The sequence below is a fragment of the Rhipicephalus microplus genome, chromosome 1 (assembly GCF_043290135.1).
Source record: "Rhipicephalus microplus isolate Deutch F79 chromosome 1, USDA_Rmic, whole genome shotgun sequence".
Lineage (NCBI taxonomy): Eukaryota > Metazoa > Arthropoda > Arachnida > Ixodida > Ixodidae > Rhipicephalus > Rhipicephalus microplus.
Window position 1 is genome coordinate 191,427,346 of NC_134700.1, and position 26,362 is coordinate 191,453,707.

Below are 26,362 nucleotides of genomic sequence, written 5' to 3' on the forward strand. Positions count from 1 at the left end.
GGAGCCCTCCACTACGGCGTCTCTCATAATCATATGGTGGTTTTGGAACGTTAAACCCCATATATCAATCAATCAATCAATAAATAAATCAATCAATCAAATGAATAAGCATAGTATGCATCACAAAAACTTGCGAAGTTTTAGCCATAATGTTCATTATGATGTCAATAAAGCAAAAAGGCACGTCACACCATTTCCCATCTTCAACAGCTGTTTACGAGCACGATACTTGGGTTTATACCGGTGAATCAAAGTGCAGCTTTGTATTTTTTTTCTCTTTATTTAAGTGTAGTTTTGTGATCCTGGGGCCCAGTTGAAGCGCGACGTATAGGTAAAGCAGGGGAAGTAGCAAAACTGGTAACGTTAGGCGTGTAAAACTGCAAAGAAAGCTCGCTGGTTCATTAGGTGCTGTACACGCGCTACCAACGCAACCGCAACGCACGTGCCGGGGCCTCTGCCGCACCCAAGCAGAGGGCGAATGAGCGAATCAGCGACGCTCTTTCACCCTCCGCTTGGGTGCGGCAGGGGCACAAGCACGTGCTTGCGGCTGTGCGGGTAGCGCGTGTACAGGCATTTACGCATTTGTGAAGACGGTTAGAAGGCAAACGTATTTATTTTTGTGGACAGACGACGTATTGATATAACGCGATGATATCACGTGGTACGGCATTGCGTGACGCCATTACTGGATTGCGTCACATATTTTGGCAATTTGTGACGTCATGTGACGACGTAATCACGTGATCATGGATTTCGCTTCACTAGCGTTGACGCCACCGACGCGCGACGCCGACACCGTTGACGGCAAATGATCGCGTTTGATTAGGCATCCGCCTAATCATTGATCCTTTAATATTGTTCTCCCTCGCTCTCTTCTTTTTCTTCGGAGCAGCGGCTCGCTGTCCTGCGGGCATGGTGTACACTCAGTGCGGGGCATCGTGCACGCGTACGTGCCGCGACCCCGACGCCTCGTGCGAGTCCCGGCCCTGCGTGGACGGCTGCCACTGCCCCGCCGGGACGCTGCTGCACGACGGACGCTGCGTGCGCCGGGAACAGTGCCCGTGCTCCCTGCACGCCAGGGAGTACAAGCCCGGCTCGCTCGTCAAGCAGGAGTGCAACAGCTGGTGAGCGCGGAGATAAACCGCAAAACGAACTGTATTAGCCGAAAGGTCTAAACGCAGTGAGTTGACATATTAAGTGTGAATGCACTTTATAAGCGACCCCAAACCATCCACCGCCGTCGGCGGCGTCCGCAGTCTTCTCTCTATCTTTAAAAGAAAGTGGACTTGGCGGGCCGCAGCGCGACGCTCTACCGAATAAGCCACGGACGCGACGCTGATATCGGTGTCAGTAACGCGCCTTATACCCCCCCCCCCCTTCGCTCGCTCCTCCGCTCTCCTCGCTCGCTGCAGCTGCGCGCGCACCCCTCTCTCTCGTGCGCCTGCCTTCTCTCTCAGTCTCCCGTCGAGAGCGGGTCGTGCGATAGATGTCCCGGAGGCAACGCTACCATCAACAACGAATGCAGTACAACCGAATGCCAGCACTGCACCCGTCGTTGGAAGTGACGGTACCGCGGTGGTTTCGCCGACGTTGGAAGACAAGGCGGTGCTGCGAAGGGCTCGTGAGACCAAACGTAAGCGGGCGAAGCGTGCAGCGGATGCCGAACTGCGCGCTCGCGAGGCCGAGGACAAGCGGGCGAAGCGTGCAGCGGATGGTGAATTGCGCGCTCGCGAGGCCGAGATGAGGCGTCAGCATCGAGCCGCGAACGCGGCCCAAGAAGCGGAATGACAACGCAAGCGTCAGGCGGAGAAGGGCGATGAAGGCCGGCGTCAAGACGCCGCTCGCAATCGTCAACGGCGAGTGGACGTTCCCGAAGCCTTTCAAGCCAGTGAACGTGCCGCGCGGGAGAGGGTGCGAGCCCTGGACTTTGCTCGTCCGGGGCTCGCATGCTATGAGGGGGAGTAAAGTTAAAATCCGTTGGCATTCGCCAGTGAGTTAACGCAAACTCCCCCGTGTGATCAAATTGCGATTCCCAGGAACCATTACACCATAAAGGCACCATAGTGTGAATAATAAATATAATAGTGCGAATTAATAAATACCCCTCATAGCATCACCCCGTGCATTCGCACTTAACCATGTTCACCCTCGGGGAAATGCTTGGGAGTTTTTATACAAGTCGGAATATTAGAGAAACAAGGAGAATAACTGAGAGAGGCGCGATCCTTATAACTGAACGACTGGACGATGTACTTTTAATGACAAGAATACAAATAGTAGTCGAACCCATCCGACTCGCGTATTTAAGTTTCTGAACGACATAGGCTCCTCAGCATATTTTTATGACTCAGTGTGGGTCCTTCCACTGTAAAACAGGGTCCACAGGTTTGATGGACGCAGAACACAAAAGCGATGATGTATTCATTGATCTTTGATACTGTTGAAGAAACGTAACTTCTCAAAACCAAGTTGTAATTTTAAATATTTTAAAGTTTACCACTGTTCATAATTGAAAATTTTGTTGAAGCGCCCTAAAAAAGCGCTGTCCTTGCCAGCCTCTTCTATCCGTGTGCTTTTTAGTGCGCTTCAACAAAGTTTTCAATTATGAACGGAATACAACTGGCCCAAATTGCCATCTTGCTTTACCACTGTCGTTGTATAGCCCCTTTTTGCACGCAGGCATAAGCACTTCTGACGCGTTAGCAGGGCCACCTGCAAAGCGAAGGGAATTTCTAAATTGGCCTTTTCCTCACTATGAAAATTATTGCAAAAAAGCCAGATTTCAAGGGGCCTGGTACCGTGAGAAGTTGTCGTCGTTTTCCGAACCTTTCCCTCTCTCCCCTTCTCATATATCTGTTGCAGAATTTTTCGCTTAGAGCCAAGCACTCGCAAGTATAGTTTAATCTGACGTGAAATTTGCTCCAATAGTACAACGCAAGTGCCCCACGATGGTTGCGCACCGTCACAAGCCAAGCTAGCGTTGCTCTGTTTTTCGTATGACCCATTTACCACGAATTAATTAATTAATTAATTAATCAAAAGTAATCTTTTGATTTTTGCGGGCTCATAAGTGGTCCACAGGTGCTTCTTAGGTGCTAGCGGTTCATTTTCTGCCTAAGTATAATTGTTGCTCTATATTATTGTTCAATATATGTCTCATGTGAACGTGGCCTTGAGTGAAAAGCCACCATGCCGTACAAAAGGCACCATAATCATTTGGATACTCAAATCTCGTGCATCGTAGCGTGCGAACTGCCAGCGAGCTTTGTTTTTGCGCCGTTCGTGTTACTACAAAAATTTAGGAAAAACGATGTTCGTGGGATAGAAACTGCATGGTTCGATAGCCCCACGGTCCCCAACATATAGCTTCAACCTTCTTGTGGTCCTAGACGAGTGTATTGGCTAGCCTACAAATTTTCTTTCTTTTTTTTTCCACGATGTATGACTAGCTCCTCAGAACGAACACGTTTTATGAACTTGGGTGTCAGAAACCCTCGGAAGTCAAGTTACATGGGTGAATATGTGACACTTATATCTCTAGCAGGTTGTTCACAGTTTGGCTCATTACCTACGGCTCTTTGTACATCTGTCTTCTTGCGCACACTTGTCCTTGGGTACCCGTTGCAGTGACGCAATCTTTGTCCTATGCAGTGAGTGCAGCAAGGGAGAGTGGCGGTGTACCACAAAGGACTGTCCATCGCGGTGCGTGGCCAATGGCGATCCCTTCTTCTCGACCTTCGACGGCAAGACATTCGAGTTCAGAGGCCGATGCCCGTACTATTTAGTGCGATCGCAGAACTTCAGCATCGTCCAAGAGACGGGCCACTGCCACGAAGTAGAGGTGTCGTCCGGAAAGGGTTTCAGAGATAATGCACTGGACTGCTCTAAGATGACCACCGTGACCATGACAGACAGCACCATCGTGATCGCCCACGAAAAGGTGAATAATATGGTGACACATAATGCGTACGCTCTTGTGTTCGTTTGTTTTACTCGGTGTTCTAAGATAATCATCATTTTCTTTCTGAACTCAAAGGTATTCGTAAATGGAGAGAAGGTGAAACTTCCATTTTCTAGCGACATCGTGGTCGTCTACAGGCCTTCCTCTGAAGTAACGCAGGTAAGTGAAAGAACACTTCACATTTATAAAATATTTATGTTCTGATTTCTGGCCTGCCCTAGCATTGAGCCGAACTTAAGCGTAAGTGCGAATAAAAATACGTAAGCACGTCTCGCACATGCTTACTTACACATGTCTTGGATAACTTCTTCCTAGCTTGTATTTAGGCATGCTGTAATGGTGAAATTCAATGCACAGGTATGAATTCCTAATTTATCTCAGACATTGATACAAAATGAAGGCATGCGTTGCATTTTTTTAAAGAATGAAGATTGAAAACTTGTTTATTTGCTCTGAGCCCGAGCTTGTTGCTTCATTGTTGCACCACTGGTGCATTGCGGCTGCGCATCATATGTATAGCGTCATAGTCAGAGAGGCGGGGGGGAGGAGCAACATGAATGTTTGTGAATTTCGTGTCTGCCATGAAAGAAAATGATAATTGTAAACAACCAACATTACACCTTGAACTAATGCTGAGCATCATCAAGACGTTTCGAGGTAGGAGGTGTTCACTGAAAGAATCATATTTGCTTTCAGTAGCTATAGGCCATGTGAATGAAAAGTAACCAATAAAGCAGCCTGGTGGTAGCTGTTGAAAGGTATTCAACACGTTTGTGAGTGTTAAGTGCTGATAAAACGCAGTAAAAGAAAACTAAAATAGGGTTGAAAGGGATGACGAGATGACAGCATCCTCCCTTCTGCGCCTAACATTGTTTAATTTTCCTCTGAGTTGCGCTGAACCCTCAAAACGTCATGAGATATCAACTCGACTGAACTGCGACTGCTGTGGAATTCGATGTTGATTCTATAGTAGGACACACCTCACGACTGATGGAGTGCGCCGCCGTGCTATGTGCCTCCCGCTCTGAGATGCCTGCCGCTCCTGCTCACTGCAGGCCTCATTCTCCAACGGCATCGTGCTGCAATGGAACAGGAAGGGGCGCCTGCACATCGACAGCCCCGCCAGCTTGAGCGGCCAACTGCGGGGACTGTGCGGCACCAACAACCGGAACCAGAAGGACGACTTCCTCACGCCAGCTGGCGACGTGGAAGGAAACGTGCGCACGTTCGTCGACAAGTGGAAGGTGGACGCTTCGTGCGACGAAGAAGACGGCGTCGAGGAGCACCCCTGCGAGCGGTCGCCGCAGAGGGCGTCGCGGGCCAAGGACCTCTGCAAGGAGATCTACGGGGAGGCGTTTAAAGGTTCGTATTAGTGACTTGCGTTGGTTAACAAAGTACTCCTATTTCATTCGCGGTTTGCAATAAACTGTAGAGAGAGACCGGGGGGAAGGGGAGACGGAGAGATAAAGGAAAAACAGAAAGGTTAACTTGAAGGAGTATCCAGTTTGATATTCTGTACTTGGGAAGGAGAAAGGGTTTGTAAAAAATGGAAAAGAAGTAGAGTGTGGGAAAATACTGCAAAATCACGACTATAACACTGCTCAAAAGTGGTAAACCAACATTGTCCAACAGTCTCAACTTGTTTGGTCCACTTTCTGAAGCAAACCATAACAATACCCTCCAAGCGGCTCACGTTCTCACGTTGAGAGAGAGAGAGAGAAAGGCAGAGAGGTCAGCCAGAATTTTAGCATCCGGCTCGCTACCCCGCACTAAGGGGAGGAGGAAGAAAGATGGGAGGGAAGGTGAAGAGAAAAGTAGACGCACAATAAAGATATCACAAGAGTGGGGTTGCTATAGGCTATTAAAACCAAGTAGGCCAGTGCCCTGGGATTTAGGTCTCATGGTTGTCTAGCTGGCCTAGTGTGTCTGAGAGCACTGCTTTTTCGGAGTTGAAGCAGATGCACTGACAGAGAAGGTGTGCGATTATTTATCATGCCCCGTAGACCACATATAACCGGCTGTAAACCATTCCAATAATAAATGAATAGTCATCTGAGAAGGCACTTCAAGTAGGAACAATTTGGTCTTAAAATTCTGGTATGGTCTGGCATGAAGAACTCTATTGGGTTATGCAGGTCAACCTTGGGCCGACGCTGATCAGGTATTCCGAAATTTTCTTGTCAGCGAGTATTATCGTTGAAGCACTGCTACGAGCCTGATATGTCACTAATACTTCTTGCTTGTTTTGTTGTTCATTATTCACTAAAGAAGTTTCTAATACTGGTAAACGCGTATAAGCTTGTGTTGACGATATTAACACACATCAATGCCGAGTAAACGTAAAAGAAAAAGAAAGCGGCCATGGCCGTACAAATTCAGTTTGTTCTCGAAGCGATAGTACTGAACTTTTGTATTTTATGCATTTTATATTCGCACTACACTATATGTATAACCATCATGGCACTCTTTACTGTATTTTTTCTCTTCTATTATCATCTGAGGTGAATAGCTGCAGCCTAGAGGATGATTCTTGTAGCCAACCCCTCGTCGTCTTCTGCAATCTCTCTCCCTTTATCTCTTTCTGTACTATTTCCATGTATAATGACGTAGCCTGCCTTCATAAACATGATCATCATAAACAGTTACCCGATCAAGCTTATACATTATCAAAAATGTGCAATACTGACAACCCGCTAGCTAACTAAACGTCACTGATTAACGTCGATTAACCATAGGCAGTTTTTTCTTGTGGTTGGTGCGGGCTGTTGCCTCGCAGACTGCTGTCGCGCTTCTCGTGTAGGGAGCGTAATGTACATACAGTGGCGCCCAACAGAAGTTACAAGATTCTGTATGTGGTGAAAATGACGCCAACGCTCCGTGGTGGCGCTAACATAGAAAACAACGTCGTAAACACTGTTCCGACTCCTGGTAATCGCAAAATCTGTTTCACGTTTGCCAGCGTTACACCGCAAGCTTGGGAGCCCCTCAATCATGGCCACGATGTCGCAGCTTGCATTGAGCGCCACTGTACCCTTGTTCAAGTTTCTCTGAAGGATCGAATCGGGAATTGGTAATATTATCTCGTTGACGAGCAGCGGTAGAAGTAAAATATGCTATTACTGACTACAACGTTAGCTTTCTTTTGCGATGAGATATCGGGACGGGAACAGCGCCTGACGCGCGCAAGCATACCAACGAGGTGTTTCCTCTTGACCCGAACGCTGGTTGCGTAATCGCAGAGTGTCAGCTGCTGGTGGACCCGGAGCCGTACTACAAGGCGTGCCTGCACCAGACGTGCGCATGCCGTGGGTCGTTGAAGGACTGCGTTTGTCCATCGCTGGCCGAGTACGCAGCCGAGTGTGCCCGGAAGGGCCGCCTCACGCAATGGCGCCGTCACTTCTCCCTCTGCAGTGAGTATCCCGAACAACTGTCTTCGCTTTTCTGTACGTAGCCTTGATAGCACATACGTACCTAATTTATACTGCATGCAGTTCACTGAGCATTTGGAAGATCACCGGCGGAAGACGCCATTCAGCGTTTATGGGTGCTTTATTTATAAAAGCGCTACGATGGCAATAAAAAAAACACTAACTTGCACGCCGAGGCACCGTCAGTGTTTTCTCCACATGAACTTACTTTATAACAGAAGGCAAAGAGCATTATTTCCAAGCAGACGTGTAGCCAGAAAGGTTTTTTTTCCAGGGGCGGGGGGGGGGGGAGGCGGCTTCAAGCATACTTTATGTACGTTCGTGCGTGCTTTTGAATGTGTGCCTGTATATATATAGGCCGGAAATATCGAAACATTTTGAGAGGGTGTGGGGTTGGAACACCGCGACTCCCCCTTGGCAACACCCATGTAGCCAACTATCACTCGGACGCACTGTCCTGTTGAATATTCTTAAAATTAATGCCAAGGGGTTATAGATACGAGATATCTTTTCAAAGGAAACGTTTTTCTTATTATGCAGTATGCTTACATGCACAGTCGAAAGCCTAAACGTGAAGGTTAAAAGCGTTCATAAGTGTTTACGAATGTTAACTACCAAATCAGTGTCCTTCTCGGGAACTATCTAACGCTTGCACTTAGGACGGCATCAGTATCTATTGCCTCCTTTGCAGGTGATATTTACAGGGTGACTTAATTTAACGTACTTTAGAACTTGCATAACGTTAGAAATTCAGAAGTTTATTCTATATAATAATAATATACAGTATTTGCAAAAATGACATTCTTATGACAGCCGCTGCGAGCGGCGCTCACGTTGATGGTGCGCCGTACGCTGTCTGGTGTATTTAATGTAATCGTATTGCCACTGTGACGCAACCTGCCAACATGCATGAAATTCATCTTTATAATCCTATAACGTCTACGTACTTCCGTTATGCCTTGACTGATCGTGTAACTGAACACCGCATTTTTCCTAGGCATGAGGTGTCCCAGTGACATGAAATGGAGCGAGTGCGCACGGCAGAAAAGCTGTTTCGAAGTGGCTCTGGGCGAAACGGCAAACTCGACGTGCGTGGAAGGCTGCGTATGCAAGGACGGCTACGAAAAGGACCAGCTCTGCCTGACGGCTGACTACTGCTCGTGCCTTCACAAGCATAAGCTCTACGCTCCGGGAACGATGCACAAGATGAACGGCCAACTGTGGTAAGGCAGTCCGTCTCGGTGGAACAGTTGCTATACGGTGCTCGGCTGCTGATCCAAAGGTCGTGGTTCGATCCCGTTTTGTGGCGGTCGCATTTCGATAAAGGTGAAATTGTAGAGGCGCGTGTATTGTATGATGTCCGACTGCTTTAAAGAACGCCGGATCGTCGAAAGTTCCGGAGCCCTCCACTAAGGCGTCTCTTATAATCATCTCGTGGTTTTGGGACGTCGAACCACCGATATTAATGTTAGCATATTATCATTAGCTAGTTAGCTAGCATGATAAAGTAAGTGCCACTTTACGAGGATGTAGAAAGCAAACTGATATAGACGCAACGATACTTTCTACTTGGACGTAGTTACAGATCTCGATGCGCAGATCGCAATTGTTTTCATCCCCATCGGGCATGACCGTTATTGAATGTGACCTTGGGGCAGCACCTGATCCCGATCAAGCCTAATCCGGATTAGCCCCAATCGCTAAAGATATCACCCGTCTGTCATTGGAATCAGATTACATTCATTCATCCTCGTCGTCATCGTAGTAGTAGTAGCAGTAGTTGTAGTAGGAGTTGCAGTAATGAAAGTAGTAGTAGTAGCAGTAGTAACAGCAGTAGCATAGTCGCGCAGGACGTTGTCCAGAGGGGAGTGCATAAAAAATAAGTAAAACGAATGCGTGATGATGATGATGCTTGAAATGATGACGATTATTTTCTTATGCACATTGCTTTCGTGTGCAGCCGTAATAGAAGCATGCGTTTGTTGTACTAGAATATCAACACTCGTTTCGAGTGAGTGGACAGAGGGAATAATCCACTGCCACCCTGGAAAGTTCCCTTTAGGCGCTGCTGAGAATCAGTATACCGTCGCGCGGGATCCACATTGCTAAACCTGAAGGGTAGAGATACTATAAAGACATTTTCTGAAAATTTTGCACAAGTTGAGGAGTAAAGTTTAATGACTGATTTGAAAGGGTGACATCTTCACTGTCCGGTTGTTTCCGTGGCGTATATCTGATTAGAGTGTTTTTCGCATGATCAGACAAGCATATATATACCGGGGCCAGCAAGCGGAATTAAGAGATTTCAGTGGTGCATATTGCTTGGTCGAAGATATCTCCAAGGCAAGACTGAAACATGGAAAAAGTAACCACGACAAAGCAAGAGATCATATCTTTGCTTTTGTTTTTTTGAAGTATACATCGACAACGAAGGTAGAATCTACGTCCTCGATCGTGAAGTCGCGCTTACTCAATCTTTCATGGATGGTAAATCTGTTGTGCGACAGCATATAGTAATGTTACTGTAAACAGCCAGCAGTAAACCCTTAACTCTGTAGCTCGGAGCGCTCTAAGGCGCTCTCAGTTTGACCTCCGAGCGCGACCGAGATCTAATCACGTTACTCCCGCTTGACTTCTGTTTGCAACATAAGATGCGGAGACTGCGACTGCTTTGGCGAGCGGCTGCACGTTGACCTGAGAGACGCTCCGTTCTCTGGCTTGTATCAAGAGCGGGCTTCTTATTTTTGTACTTTTAGGGCGTAGTTTCGTCTTGCCAAACTATATGTACTATTAGTTTCCCGTGCTAATTTCAGTGCAACAATGTGGGTGCCAGTACTGTGCCTCAATGCGCGGGAGAAAGCACGCAACTAGGCACCTTAGGCGTAGCTATCTTTTTGCACCTGTACTGCACAGTGAAAGTAAGCTCAGTGCGGTTGTGTTTTCAGATTAAGTAAGCCGATATGAATTCAAAAGAGAGAGATGAAAATTGGTTAATGAAAGTTGATGTCATCAGAGCAGGGAGTGTCATCAGTACAGGACGTGATAAATAAAGTGGAATGCGTGAGTATGCTTCAAAAAACAAGAAAAAAAGACAAACTACCTACTGTATGTTACATGTTTGCGCACTTTATAGTGTTCTGATGTGTATAACTCAAACATTTTTGTCGAAATACCGCGTGAGCTAATATGCTAAAATTGTTGATAATGTCAAACGGGGGGGGGGGGGCGGGGCATAATGTCGATATAACCAAATGAGGGTGCCAGTAAGCAGCAGTGCACCTAGCTGTTTTTTATATGTAATGTCTGCATCTATTATTTCGCCATGATAGTACAATGATACTCTCGGAAACCGAAACAATGCGCAAAGTCGAATAAGCGTGCTTCTTGCATCGGATAAGGAATGGACGAGAAAATGAAATGATAGAACTTGTCAGCATTCAGCTGCAGTCGTATGAATAACAGGTTTTCATTTCATTAGGACACCTTCATCTCGCGAGAATCTGCGTAAAATGTTTTTTTTGTTGCCTGCGTTTACAACCCATAGCTTGCTTTTCTCACTGGTTTGCTCAGGTGGTTGATATAGAAGCCTTGCGTAGATTCGGTCCATTCTGCAATCACAAAACCAGCATAAAGGTTTCTTCAACGCCGAAGGTCTCCGTTTGAGAAATCCGTATGGGTTTCCTCGCGTGACTTCCTTTAGTAGTGGTAGTGACAGCTCTCATTATTTCAAAAGCTATACTGTTCTCTTCAAGTAGAGCACGCCCACGTTCTTGACACTCCCCATTCATTCTTTCTGATCCCTCGTCCCCCGCCGTGGTGGTCTGGTGGTTATGAAACTCTAGTTCCCACCTGAAGGTCACCGGATCGATCACAGCGGCCACGTTTCCATCAAGGCGAAATTATAGGGATCCCTGTACTTCGATTCCGGTGCACGCTAAAGTAAATCAGATGGTGTAAATTTCCAGAGACCTCCACTACGTCGTCCCTCGTAATCGTATCGCGGTTTTGGGGTACAAAACGCCAACAGTTACGATCTGGCGCTGTTCTTCGGCTGCAGCGAGTGCGACAATGGTGAGTGGGACTGCATGGACGAGGAGGGGGGTCACTCGCCCGACTTGCCGCCCCCGAGCATCTTCGAAGAAAGGACCTCGTCGCAGCGGTGCGCCCACGACGCGAACTCCGAGTACACGGAGTGCCTGGATGCCTGTCCCCTGACTTGCGACAACGTCAACGCAGATGCTTCGTGCGGCAACAACGAGTGTCAACCCGGCTGTCGGTAAGATTTCACAGAACGCGGCGGTGATAAGTTGTGGGGAACCGAGAAACGGAGATAAAAGAAGGGTTGTGCATCGGGCGCTGTATAGTCGACACACCCGGTGAGAGTGAGACTGGAGAGATGGGTCGAGGCCTCTAAAGATAATAAAACTGAACTTTTCTTTCATCCGCTTCACTCCTCCTTCCGCCTCTTGCGCTATCTAGTCTGTCCTATATAACATTACTGCACTGTGTCGCTTTACAAGGAGATTCTATCGGGCGCTCTTGGCACACATGACAAGCGTGAGATTAGAGAGCAAGGTTGAGGCTATATAAAAATGTCCTTGAAAGTAAACTTGTCTTTCATACATTTTGAGTGTCTTTCCAACTTCACGCTATCAAGTATGTCCTCTATCACATTAGGGGGGTGTATCGCTTTACATGAGAATTCGCTGGCATTTGTGATGAGGAAATCTGCAAGCATGTCTGTACTGTTGATAGAAATGCGAAAGAATGGTCCCATTAACGCACATTTTCTTGGGTATACACATAAATGACTAGGCTCCCCTACACTTTTCGCTGTACCCACCAGGTACCCAAAACCTTGTCTTGAGCTAAGCTGTATGCAAGCTGGTGCAATGGCTTCAAGAACAAAACAACAACTTTGAAAATAGCCTAGAGGACAGATATTTAATATGCACTTCAGTGCGCACTAACGACTTGCCAGCGAAAAAAAAAACACTATGAAATTCAGCTGTTAAAACATTTACATGGACGCATCCGTTCTGTAGGTTTCTGAAACACTTGCTGAAAACGAGCTTGCTGTGTCACTGATGAACCAATGCCATGATGTGCCCCTTTGCAGATGCAAACTTGGCTTCGTACTGCAGCCGTCAACCAATAGCTGCGTTCCTCAAAGTGAATGCGGCTGCAAGCATGGCGGCAAGGTCTTCCCACCGAGCTCGGAGATTCAAAGGGACTGCAACAAGTGGTGAGTGAGAAGGAAATTGCGCACTTGATGCACTGCTATCCCTCGATGTCGTGAACAGACAGGTGAAAGCTCCAGAGGCTGGCTCAATCAATCAATCAATCAATCGACCAATTGGTTGATTCATTAATAGTCAATCAACCGATGAATCAACTCATCATTCAATCAACGAACCAATTGACTCATCAAACAACCAATCGATTTAAAATCAACCAACCAATCAATTTCCTAATTATTCGGTCAGTTGGTTTATTATTATACAGTCAATCGACATATTAATTAATCAGTCAGTCGATTGATTAATCAATCAATCAGTTGATCCATCATTTAGGCTTCAGTCAATTCATTCAGTCAATTCATTATTTAGTCAATCAATCAAGCAAATCATCAGTAATTATTCATTCAATCAAATCATTATTCAATCAACGAATAGACTTATTACTCATTCAATCAATATTTCAATCAATCAATTTATTACTCAATCAGTCAATTTATTATTCAATCAACCAGTTATTCCATCAATCAGTCTATTCATTAACTATTTGATCAATCAATTCATTCATCAATCAATTAGTCTATATATTAATCAATCAATCACTCAATTGAATCAATATTCAATTCATTCGTCAATTAATCAGTCAATCGATTCATTTATCAATCAATCATTTATTCGATTATTTAATACTTCAATCAATCAATTCGACAATTATCAATGCATTATTCAATTTATCGAATATTTAACCAATCGATTCATTAACTAATCAATCAATTGATTCATTAATCTTTCAATCGGCTCAATAAGCAGTATATTAACCAACCAATTTATTATTTATCAGTCAATGTATTGAATAACCAATTGATCGAATAAATGATTATTCAATCAATTGATTAATTGAACAATCAGTTAATCAATCAAACATTATTTTCCCTAATCAATAAATCAATTCATTACTAATCAATCAGTCGACTCATTAACACACAAATCAATCGTTTAATTACTCAATCAGTATATCGACTTAATAATCAATCAGTCAAAGAATCAATCAATTAACAAATCAAATAAATTAATGAATAAACAATAAATGTGTTAATAATCAAACAGTCAATTTAGTGATCCCTCAAGCATTCAATAATCAGTCAATTCATTAATCAATCAATCAATCCATTCATTATTCAGCTGGATATTCAAGCATTAATTCAATCCATTCATTAGTCGATCATTTCATTATTCAATCAGTCAACCAATCAATTAGTCAATTTATGTTCAATTAATCGATTCATTATTGAACTAACCAGCCGATTCATTATTATATCTATCAATCGATTCATTAGTCAATCAATCAATCGACCTATTAAGCAATCAGCTAGTTGGCCTTTTAACCAATCAACCATTCGACTTATTATTCAATCAACCAATCGATTCATTAGTTAATCAATCAATCGAATTATTAACCATTCGTTAATCAATTCGTTATTCACTCAATCAATTGATTGATTATCAATCAAATGATCAATAATTCGATTCGTCAATCGAGTTTTCAATAAATTCAGTATTAATTCAATCAGTCGAATAATTAATTACATATGAATTAGTCAATTTATTTATTAATAAGTCAATCGACTCATTATTATTCAATCAATTCACTGATCAATCTGTCAATTCAATAATTAATCAATTAAGTGATTCACTGGCAAATGAATCAATTGATTGATTATTCCATGAATCTATCACTGCTCCAATTAATAATTAGTATATCAACTAGTCCATTATTTAATCGATCAACCCGTAAATAATAATCAATCAAATATATAATCAATCATTCAAACTTACAATTAAATTATTTTTCAATCAATCAATTCAATAATAATGAATTAGTCGATTCATTATTTATTCTAAACTGAATCAAATAATCAACCAGTCATTCAATCAAATGAATAGTCGATCAATCAAACAATTAATCAATTATTCATTAGATTCAATATTATTTCAATCAATGGATTCATTACGTATTTATGAATTAATATATTTATCAATAATCAATCAACCAATAGACTTTTTATCCAACCAATTATTGATTAATAAACCAATCAATCAGTCAATTCATTGCTCATCAAATGAACCATTTTGTTTATATTTAATCAATCAATTGATTAATTCATCAATCAGTCAGTCAATTTGTTATTCAGTCAATCAATCAATTTGTTGTTCAATCAATCAATTCATTATTGCATCAACTAATCGATTTATTATTCAATCAGTCAATCATTAAATCAGTCGATAATATATTACTCAATCAATCAATTTATTATTCATTCAGGTAATCAATGAATCAATCAATTGATTTGTTAGTCAATCAATCAGTCGATTCAATAGTTGATCAATCAATGAATGCAACAATTATTCGATCAATCAATTCAATAATTAAGTATTTAGTCAACCTATTCACTAAATAATCAATCAATTCTATAAATAAATATTCAATCAATCGATTTATTAGTAAAGTAATCTATGCATTACTAAATCATTCATTCGATGCAATAAATATTTAATCAATCGACTAATATTCCATCCTATCAATTAGTCAAATAATCAATCAAATAATTTATCACTCGGTCACTCATTTATTAATAAATTAATCAGTTATTCATTCAATCAATTTTAATCAATTATTCAATTAAATATTCGATCGATCAATGAAATAAATATTCAATCAATGAATTAATTAATCAACCAACCGACTTAATAAATATTATGTCATTCAATTTATTAAGTAATCAATCAGTCAGATCAGTAATCAGTTAATCAAGTTATATTAGATCAATTAACCGATTGTTCCATCAATCGATTTGCTTAATAATAACCAGTCAATCGATTCTTCAAACAATCAATGAATCAAAGAAATATTTATTTAATCAATAAGTAAGTCAACCAATCAATCAGTAAGTCAATCAATCAATTCAATATTCAATCAATCAGTTAAGCAGTCAATCAATAAATAAATAGATCAATGTGTCAGGCGACGCAGCTACTCAGCAAAATTTTAAGCTCGACGAGAAGACGGGACGAAAGCAGAAATATAGAAACGTAGACGCTGCTGCATCCTCTCTTTTTGCACTGTTAAAGAATTTTGCGGAATCTATGAACCGACTAGAGCAACAACATACCTTGCTAAAGCAGACAAGTCGCGCTAAATGGCTTCGAAGTTTCATTGCGAGACAATTTCTCCCACGTGCTTCTTTTTCCCTTGGAAAAATATAAGCTGACAAGGTTAAGAATATCCACGATCTTCCTTCTCTTGGAAACAGTACGTGCAGCGGAGGCCTATGGGAGTGTGACAAGAAAGACTGCCCCGGAGTCTGTACCGCCTGGGGCGAGTCGCACTTCAACTCGTTCGACGGGCACATCTACGACTTCCGATCCGACTGCGAGCTGATGATGGCCAAAGGGAGACTGTCCGACGGCAGCCAGTTCGAGGTCACCCTTCAGAGCATGCCCTGCGCTGCGGGAGACAACGTCTGCAAGAGGACGGCTAGGATCGTTGCCCGTGAGTTGGCTGCACGCGCCGTGGTGCCATAGGCGACGTTTTCGATATCGATACGACGCACTCCAGGTCTTGCATGTCATATAACCTTCAGTATAGGCGCACATGACATGCAATTTACATGGAACATCAATTAGCGTACCGTAAACGAATATTTTTTACTAGAAAAGACAGTCTTTAGTAAGTAAGTTGTACGAGTATACTGATTCTGAAATTTTTGTCCCACGTTTTATCAAGATCAGCTTATTTTCATTACCTGCATGGCTGCCATAATCATTTAGCCGCCCACCACTGATGTATTCATCATTTTTTAGGCAATCAGATAGTTCTAAGGAAGCATGTCGGCGTTTTAAGCGTCCAAGGAATGCTTAACATTTACTATTCAATCGCTCAAGTTAGTATGTAACCTACGGCGTGATGCTTCCAGAGCCACTGAGCAAGAAAGAGAGGATACGTTCTATTAAAACAAAAGTTTTAGGAAGCTCTTTTTCATTAAAGGGGGCTTCATTGCTTTGCTTGAATCCGCGAAATGTGTGTGCTGGCGCGAAACACTCGTGCTAACCGTGGAAGTCAGAACTCCACCCTGACATCCTCTCCTGGGCCCTTACTGTAGCAGATGAACCTGATGAACAACAAAACGTTCAACCTTTCGATGAAACAAGAGAGAGAGAGAGAGAGAGAGAGAGAGAGAGAGAGAGAGAGAGAGAGATTTTGTTAGGAAAACAGAGTTTTGCCGACGTGTATATATCGCTGGCATGCTACTCTGTATTAGGGACGAAGAGGGGGCTAAAATATTTCAATAGAGAAGGAAGAAAAATATGAAAAAGGAAGATTTTGTCCCAATGAAACAAATGCTTTGTCATTCTCATTTCTATCTGGCGTGAATGTGCGAGCAAAATTTTTTGCTTGTTCTAGGTGGCCAGGAACTGATTACGTTGGGTGCCTCGAAGAATCTGCCGGTCGTGAGGTTCGGCCCGGGCTACTTGCTACGGGAGACTACTTTGCACGTGACGGTGTTCACTGACGTCGGTCTCATCGTGCAATGGGACAAAGGAACTACGGTGTCCTTGGCCGTGCAGCCTACTTGGAGGGGGAGGGTAAGAGAAAGCGGTGCAGTTCCCCGTCCAATAAGTGAACACGAATGACTGCTGATGTACTTCGATTGAGCCGGGAACGTAGGCAAATAACGTTTCGTCGCCCTCTCCCTAACAATATGTGGCTGAATAAGGAGAGCTTCTGGTGCCGTTAGCAAACTAAAGTAACGAAATAAATAAAATTTTCTGACACTGTCGCGTCCAGTAAAGCCGCAGTAGGTTGATTTGAAGGCTCACTAACATTCCAACTCGCCTTCCAGGCAGGAAGGCTGACAACGCTGACACCAGGGACAGTAGAAGTGAATAAATGAATTTAACGAAATGCATACGTTATTTTGTTCGTGCGATAGAGTTTCTGCGCTAGTGGGAACCGGCGATCCGCGAAATATTTCGGTTTGTCGCAAAGCATGCAAGAGTCACTTGGAAATGCTATGGTTATAGTAAGTGCACCAGAACTAACGTCACTGCTTCAGCATTTCTCCGATACTTTCATATTCGTGTGACAGAAACCACGTCGTGCAATATAAACACGACTTACACATTATATTAACCAACTATTTCACGCTCATTTTTCTCGACGTGAATTTTGGCTTGCTTTATGACCGCGTTCGCCTACTTGTTCAACGAGTGCGAGCCTTTCTCGACCTCTCGTCGTCTTTCGTGGCAGGTGAAAGGGCTGTGCGGCAACTTCGACGGCGACCAAACCAACGACTTCCAGACGCCCTCCGGCGGCGTGGCGGAAGGTGACGTCCGCGTCTTCGGGGACGCCTGGAAGCTGCAGGAGGCGTGCCGAAACAACGGCTCCTTGGTTACCGACGGCCACGAGGTGTGCGAGCACAGGCCGCACCGCACTGCTTGGGCCACGCAGCGCTGCGAGGTGCTCAGGTCTCCCCTGTTCGAGCCTTGCCACATGGAAGTGGACGTCGATCCTTACTTCGAGAGGTATTTCGATCATCATCATCATCATCATCATCATCATCATCATCATCATAATCATCATCATAATTATAATCATCATCATTATCATCATCATCATCAGCCTGACTACGTCCACCGCAGGACAAAGGCCTCTCCCATGTTCCGCCAGTTAAGCCGGTCCTGTGCTTGCTGCTGCCAATTTATACCCGCAAACTTCTCAATCTCATCTGTCCACCTAACCTTCTGTCTCCCCCTAACCAGCTTGCCTTCTCTGGGAATCCAGTTAGTTACCCTTAATGACCAGCGGTTATCCTGTTTACGCGCTACATGCCCGGTCCATGTCCATTTCTTCTTCTTGATTTCAGCTATGACATCCTTAACCCCCGTTTGTTCCCTAATCTACTCTGCTCTCTTCTTGTCTCTTAAGGTTACACCTACCATTTTTCTTTCCATTGCTCGCGGCGTCATCCTCAGTTTAAGCTGAACCCTGAACACTGACTATTAATTATAACTCTTTTGTCATGGCACAAATTTCGGTGACAATATTGCCACGCGCGCTCCTTCTTGTATTTCTATGTAACCAGCTTTGTTACACGAAGTACAACTGCCGCTTTTTGTGAACCTCTGGAAACCTTCTACATTATATCAGACTCTTCTGATGGACTTTGAAAGAAGAAGCAGCGCTGCATTAGGACGCAGACGAGACGACAAAAACACACATAGCCTCTCCGTCGTGTTGAAGCGCTGTTTCATCATGTACCAATCAGCCCAATTCAAGACGATAATACACTTCTTCTGATAGGCTTGAGTGTGAAAGTGCGAACAGCTGACTTTATTCTGGAGCCAGGGATGCCATCAGGGATAATACTCTTTATGTTCCATGCCGCGTGTAAAATGCCGACGTGCCTAAACCACAGATCAGATTACCGACGGCCGGCACTCTCTTCGCCTGTGTCAGTGTACAACGTATTAATTGATTTGTGGGGTTTAACGTCCCAAAACCACCATATGATTATGAGAGACGCCGTAGTGGAGGGCTCCGGAAATTTTGACCACCTGGGGTTCTTTAACGTGCACCCAAATCTGAGCACACGGGCCTCGACATTTCCGCCTCCATCGGAATTGCAGCCGCCACAGCCGGGATTTGAACCCGCGACCTGCGGGTCAGCAGCCGAGTACCTTAGCCACTAGACCACCGCGGCGGGGGGTGTACAACGTAAATCGCTTGTAGTACGACATCTCGTTAACCGCCCAAATAGTTCCGTATCAAAGCCGCTCACTACTGCCTCCTTTGATGTTACGACCACGTGACTGTATCACAGTGTTCTTGCGTAATAGAAATTTTAAGACGAAAAGCTGGCAATTCAGGTATAAAAGTGTTACGGCTGATATTTTGCTCCAGTGTGATTGCGGCGCGTCTGCCAGCGTATATACTCACGCTTACAGAAGCACAGCTTGGCAGTTCTTTCAAAGTGAATTTCCACAGTTGTTAAATTCGAGTTTATTGATAAACAAGATTGCGAGAAGCAGGCCGATTATCTATTGCTTTACCAGCCACATGTGACTGGTAGTTCAATAGATAATCGTCCTGAAGAAACGGAATGCTGACGCGTTCTGTTCCTCCAATTTCCAGAATGTGCCCCCGTGTCCCCCCTTCATTTCTCTTCAGATTTCCTACCAAAACAGATGAGCACGTTCCGCCTCCACAGCCTAAATGTCCTCGCGTCACCCTTGTTTCTAATACCCGTATTTGGACAGCCCGATTTTTGTCACCTGGAAGGTCTGAGCTGCACGGTGAAATAGTGAGGTTTTCATTTGGCCCGGAACGTGGTGAAGTTGATTACGCGTCAACTTTGTAACGATATCGACTTTTGCTTATACACGAACAAAAGAAGTCTTTTACACGTGCCTACGAGGAACTCGTACGCATGCTTTTCTCGAATCTTCAGGATTCTCTCGAATGAGTGATGCTCGTGCGCAGCGAATCAAAATGCCACGTGCCGTTCTGACTGTGATACAGGAGTGAGATATACTTTGCGAAAGTACCGCGTTGGAAACACCATTTCAAGAATGAACTGAACGAGAGATAATTATACTGTTTTTCTCTGCCGCTCTATGTACGCTTTTCGAGGAACCTGTCTTTTTCTATTTACACACAATCATGGCAGTTATAGGGCTTTCATACGTAAATGTTTCGGAAACCGCGAGTAATTCAGAGAGTGATGGTGAAATCTTATTTGTTTAGTCACCGGACGTTTTCTGCGGAAAAGCTCTGAGTTCTTGGCTTCCGCGGAGGAAGGCGGGGTATGCGTAAGCCCAGGGCAACAGCCGCTCTGCGGGCCCCGTCGATCAGACTCAACTAATCTTCCACGTTCTCGCTGGCCAGCGGCTATTCCCATCGTGCCGCTGTGGGATTCTGTATTGGTGCTAAGGCTGTATTGGCCTGACATTCCCACGTGACGTTGTTCGGGGAATGTTCACATTCTTATCACCTTTCTATTGATTGGTACCATCTAAACTATTTACTCCCGCATAAAATTTATTTTTCATGCACTCCATACATTTGCTCGCGCTCCTTCACTCTCTTGCATGTCGTTCTGGTGTCATTTTTCAGGTGCGTGCAAGATGTGTGCGGCTGTGATTCGGGCGGCGACTGCGAGTGCCTGTGCACCAACATCGCGGCCTACGCTCACGAATGCAGCGCCCAGGGCATCCACATCAAGTGGCGGTCGCAGTCGCTTTGCCGTGAGTTGAAGCTCCTCCTGTTCGAAGTGTTGATCACGAACTGCCACTCATTCCAAATACACGATAGGGAGTTTTTGAACAGAGGCCTCAGTCGTTTTGGGGGCCCCAAAGACATAGCGTCGAGGTTAACGCGCATGCGCGAGATCCGAACAGCGTTCGTGTTTTGCTTTAGGGGTGATTTTTCTCGAATTTGGCGGGAACCCCGGAGCCTGCTGTGAAAGCTGTGCTTCAAACAAACATGGCGACACCCACCGAAGTGTCGGCTAGATTGACCTTGAGTAAGAGAGTGTCTAAAGCGCCGCAGACCCTGGCCGAAAACTCTTGGCTCCCGCTGGACTTCAAGCGAGCGCACACTTAGGGGCACAGCCGTGGTGGCTAAGGTACTCGGCTGCTGACTCGCAGGTCGCGGGATTGAATCCCGGCTGCAACGGCTGCATTTTCGATGGAGGCGAAAATGCTGCGGGCCCATGTGCTCAGATTTGGGTGCGCTTTAAACAATCCCAGGTGGCCGAAATTTCCGGAGCCCTCCACTACGGCGTCTCTGATAATCATATGGTGGTTTTGGGACGTTAAACCCCACATATCAATCAATTAACGCTAAGAGACTTTTCCAACTCCTCAAAGAAGTCTCCCAAGTTAACCTCTTGTTGGGCATACTTATCACCGGTCGCATGAGTGTCGCTGTGGCCTATTTTTATACTCTTAATGGAAAGGAAACTGGAAATGAAATTTGAGAATATTTCAAATTCAGCTGTGTTTGTGTCGCATGATAGTTTGTGGAGAAACAAAAATATTTTGAAACACTCTGTGTTAACGTTGGGAGACTGATGAGCTATTTCTTATTTTGTCACTGAACAACAACAACAACAACAACAACAACAACAACAACAACAACAACAACAACAACAACAACAACAACAACAACAACAACAACAACAACAACAACAACAACAACAACAACAACAACAACAACAACATCATCATCATCATCATCATCATCTTCATCATCATCATGAACAACAACATCAACATCATCAACAACAACATCAACATCAACAACAACATCACCAACAACATCGCCAACAACAACAACATCACCAACAACATCACCAACAACATCACCAACAACAACAATAATAATAATAGTATTCTTCGTGGCTCATTTCACAAGAAAGTAGTACACATATCAGGCCTGCAAAAGCCACATGGCTTGAGTGGCAGTGCCTGGCAGCAGAGGTAGACAGCGATCGTTCACGTTATTCATTTGCTTAGATAACAAAATACAAAAATAAAATAAAAATGAGGGCTCATTAAAGAGAACCACCTTTTTGCTTGAGATAATAAAGGAGTCATTCGCCTAATAAATTCTTTTAGCTTATGTTTAGTGGGAAGCACACTTAGAGCGAAGTACACTTGCAGGCAGCTGATTGAAGTGCAGAGGGACATAGCAGTCTCGTATTCTTTTATCGTACCTTGTAGGACGGCTGAGTACTAGAAATGAATCTTTAGGACACAAACAGCGTGCAGGAACATACTTGGTTTTCAAACTATTGTTCTAAAAATGCGTAATTGTTACAATTTCTATTAGGAAGTAAAGTACAGCACACAATGTTTTAAAAGCATCTTTTTTTTTTTGCTTTGAGGTTTACGTCATAACTAATGTTTTCTTAACATATGACGAAGAAGCGAGTTTGCCCTCATTTGTCGGCGTGCCACACAATGGCCGTATACTGTTATGCCGTATACCTTACTAAACCATACCCCAAATCATGTGCAACAAGTTTTCGAATAAAGAGAGACATTATATATCTCAAATTGTACATCATACATGATACAACGCGAATACGTTGGTATACATATTGTACAGGATATTTTCAGGACAGCTCACTTTCAAAATACAGACCAAAGTACTTTACGGTACCTACATAGTCTAAGGTTGAACACAAACAAGGACAACAATTGGAATTGGGCAGCAGAAACGAATAATTAATATCTATTTTTTCCAAAGGGTTGTGGAAACAAATTAGCTTTGTCGTACACGCCTTAATTTTAACATAAACTGGCAGAACACCAGTGCATAGTCCTAGTTGCAACTGCCTGTAATGAAGTAATGGCCTGCATAAAGTTGGTTGACTGAGCTATAATGACAGGGGCATTGCGTACTGATAAAAACCAACTGGCACCACATCAATCAGGTCATTCACAAAAGGGTTGTATAGAAATGGGCTAAGGACTGAGCCTTGCGGGACACCGTATTTTATTAATGAGAAATTCTTCTTGGCCCGCCCAAGTAAAACTAGCTGGCGTTGGTCATGCAGAAAAATTTGCAGTAGCGGCGAGAATGCGCCACGAAACCCTATTAGAGAGAGCTTGGTTAACAAAATGCCATGGCTCACGCTATCGAATGCTTTGTTCACGTCGAAAGCATATGCATGCTGAGTGTAGAACAAACAGAGGGACGATCTAAAGCACTGCATTCAATTGGAAGGCGGTGAGCGGTTTCTAGAATGAACCAATGAATAAACCACTTTCAAGACTATATGTGAGGTCTCTGGTTCAATCCAGGCCGTAACTGTCGCATTTCGAAGGAGGTGAAGTGCTAGATATGAGAATTTAATTTTCTGCCAGTTGACATCAATATTTTGTCTCACGTGGTATTTGATTGACTGATAAGTTTAACGTCCTAAAACCACCATGTCTCACGTAATAGCGAGGCATCTAACTAAAATAACGAAACATCACGTAATATTTATTCACAAAACCAAAAAGTCACACTGTTTCGCCAAAAGATAAAAAGCAATGAATGTGATAGCAACACATTCGAATGTTTTACGAAGCAAGGCCATCATTTTTAGGAGCAATATTAATTGTAGTGAACATGAGCTTGCTAAGTAACCAAGTTTCCTGCTGGGCGGCCACAGCAGATGACCACAACAGGGCTCGTGCGTAGTTACGGCGTTGATATACGAAGTGAGGCTGGCAGTCAGCTAATTTAGATCCGATCTCACGTCACTCGACATAAAGCTGGTGTAAGAGAAAACGACCGCTCCAGGTACACTTTTGGCATCATTTTTTCGTGTTGAGAGCTCAGCCTGTAGAAGCTCCCGCGTGTTGTGGCGGCACAAGCAGCGCGCTGATCGTTGCCGTGATAGCGCGGCAACGATCAGCCTACCTGTTGTTCGCTCACGAGATAATCGAGCGCAGATGACGTCGGCCAGAAAGGCGATGTTTGCTCCTCAGAAAGAGAAGGCTAGCGCATCCTTCCCAGTATATATATACATACATATAGATATATTTGAATGGCGGCAGATCCAAGGGCGGCGATGGCGGCGGTGACGACGACGGCAAAATCCAGCCGAGACTGTGAATATAATTTCTTTCGCAATAATAATCATGTTCCGTATAGTCACGTTAGTAAAAACCACGTACCACCACGTAACTAGTCACAGGACTGAAAAGCACGTACCATCACGTGACTGGTCACCTAAACATAGAATCATGTAACATCGCGTTGTCATCACGCGGCATCTATAGTCATGTGACTAAAGATGGTGTCACGTTCGGTCACGTGACTAAAATCACGCAACATCTCGTAATACCTAGTCGCGTGGCATGTTTCCGCCAGGTTGCCCCGCCGCGGTGGTCTAGCAGAGAAGGTACTCGGTTGCTGACCCGGAGGTCGCGGGATCGAACCCCGGCTGCGGCGGCTGCATTTCCGATGGAGGCGGAAATGTTGTAGGCCCGTGGGCTCAGATTTGGGTGCACGTTACAGAACCCCAGGTGGTCTAAAGTTTTGGAGTCCTTCACTACAGCGTCTCATAATTAAATGGTGGTTTTGGGACGTTGAACCCCACATATAATTACCTGGTACTCTACTATAGGATAGAAGCTGTTCCAGTAAAATATCAGGATGGAGGTTAACGCAACCTGTGTGTGCAGAACAAATGTTCTATGATATTGAGTACGATGTACTCTACTGTGGTAGAGCTTTGCTTTGTTGCAGTAGAGAAGAGAAGGCGGGTCATAATAAATGTCAACGATTCAAAGTAATTACACTTTACTATGGGAGAGCTGTGTGTAGCCGTCCACGAACGCACACTGAGCAGGCACTTAGAGTGATCTGTTTAGAAACAAATTTACTGCATATCCACGGAGTGAATGATGACGGGTTGAGCGAAGTGTCGGAGGACTTTATCGATAGACATTGAATCATCTATCTATCTATCTATCTATCTATCTATCTATCTATCTATCTATCTATCTATCTATCTATCTATCTATCTATCTATCTATCTATCTATCTATCTATCTATCTATCTATCTATCTATCTATCTATCTATCTATCTATCTATCTATCTATCTATCTATCTATCTATCTATCTATCTATCTATCTATCCGCTTATGACTTTTAGCTCTCCTGGCCGTTTCGATAAAGGTATCAATACCAAACTGGGTATGGCATAACATGGCATAACAGACTGTATAAAAACCTATTTGACTAATCATAACATGAAAATAATGACATGTATGTCATGAATGTCGTGATTTACATTTCATGGTCTTGCAGCCCAGTGGTTTCATACATATGACATGTCTCAAAACTGGCATGGTATGACGTGATTACATGGCGAACACGAGCGACAGCCCCAACATGAAAATCATGACATGCGTGTAATGTAACAACGTGACTACATGCCACGCTCATGATGCACTCGCGGCCGTTTCGCTAGCGTCACATATACCAAATTCGGTATTACGGTACGTGAAGGGATGACGAAGGTGACTGATGCAAAGATGATAATCATGAAATGCGCGTCATGTAGCAACATGACTACACGCCATGCTCATGATGCGCTGGCGGCCGTTTAGCTAGCTTCACGTTTACCAAATTTGGTATTACGGGACGTGAATGACGAAGGTATGATACTGGTGAAAACATGATAAACAAGAGATGCATCTCAGGTAACAACATGACTACATGCTACACTCATGATGCACTCGTGGCCGTTTCGCTAGCTTCACATGTACGAAACACGGTATTACGTAACGCGAACGGATGACATAGGTAAATGACACATCCAAACATGATAATCACGACATGCGTGTCATGTAACAACATGACAACATGCCACACTGATGATGCGCCCGCGGCCGTTTCGCTAGCTTCACATATGCCAAATTTGGTATTACGTGACGTCAATGGATGACGAAGGTATGTGACTGGTGCGTAAACATGATAATCATGGGATGCGTGTCATGTGAGAACATGACTGCATGCCATAGTCAAGGCGTCAATACATTTCGACGTGACGCTGTGCGCGTGCTTGCCGGCGTTCATTTCGTTGCGTCACGCCGGCGTTGCCACACCAGGCACCGGCCCTGCCATATACTCGCAGGCGCGCGTCGCGCTGCGTTGCTTTGACGCATGCG

General features: G+C 44.1%; 1 protein-coding gene across 2 annotated transcripts in view; it reads left to right on the plus strand.

Annotated features, from left to right (window-relative positions):
* The window catches only part of LOC119178529 (hemocytin), a 159,969-nt gene that overhangs the window by 19,529 nt on the left and 114,078 nt on the right, over positions 1 to 26,362 (plus strand). For both annotated transcript variants that reach the window (XM_075889204.1, XM_075889212.1), the window contains exons 9-20: positions 893 to 1,124; positions 3,652 to 3,940; positions 4,037 to 4,120; positions 5,017 to 5,323; positions 7,201 to 7,371; positions 8,387 to 8,612; positions 11,447 to 11,665; positions 12,509 to 12,634; positions 15,938 to 16,176; positions 17,089 to 17,270; positions 17,935 to 18,209; positions 20,800 to 20,930. In XM_075889204.1, the coding sequence (XP_075745319.1) occupies positions 893 to 1,124; positions 3,652 to 3,940; positions 4,037 to 4,120; positions 5,017 to 5,323; positions 7,201 to 7,371; positions 8,387 to 8,612; positions 11,447 to 11,665; positions 12,509 to 12,634; positions 15,938 to 16,176; positions 17,089 to 17,270; positions 17,935 to 18,209; positions 20,800 to 20,930 (2,481 nt within the window). The remainder of the gene's footprint in view (positions 1 to 892; positions 1,125 to 3,651; positions 3,941 to 4,036; positions 4,121 to 5,016; positions 5,324 to 7,200; positions 7,372 to 8,386; positions 8,613 to 11,446; positions 11,666 to 12,508; positions 12,635 to 15,937; positions 16,177 to 17,088; positions 17,271 to 17,934; positions 18,210 to 20,799; positions 20,931 to 26,362) is intronic.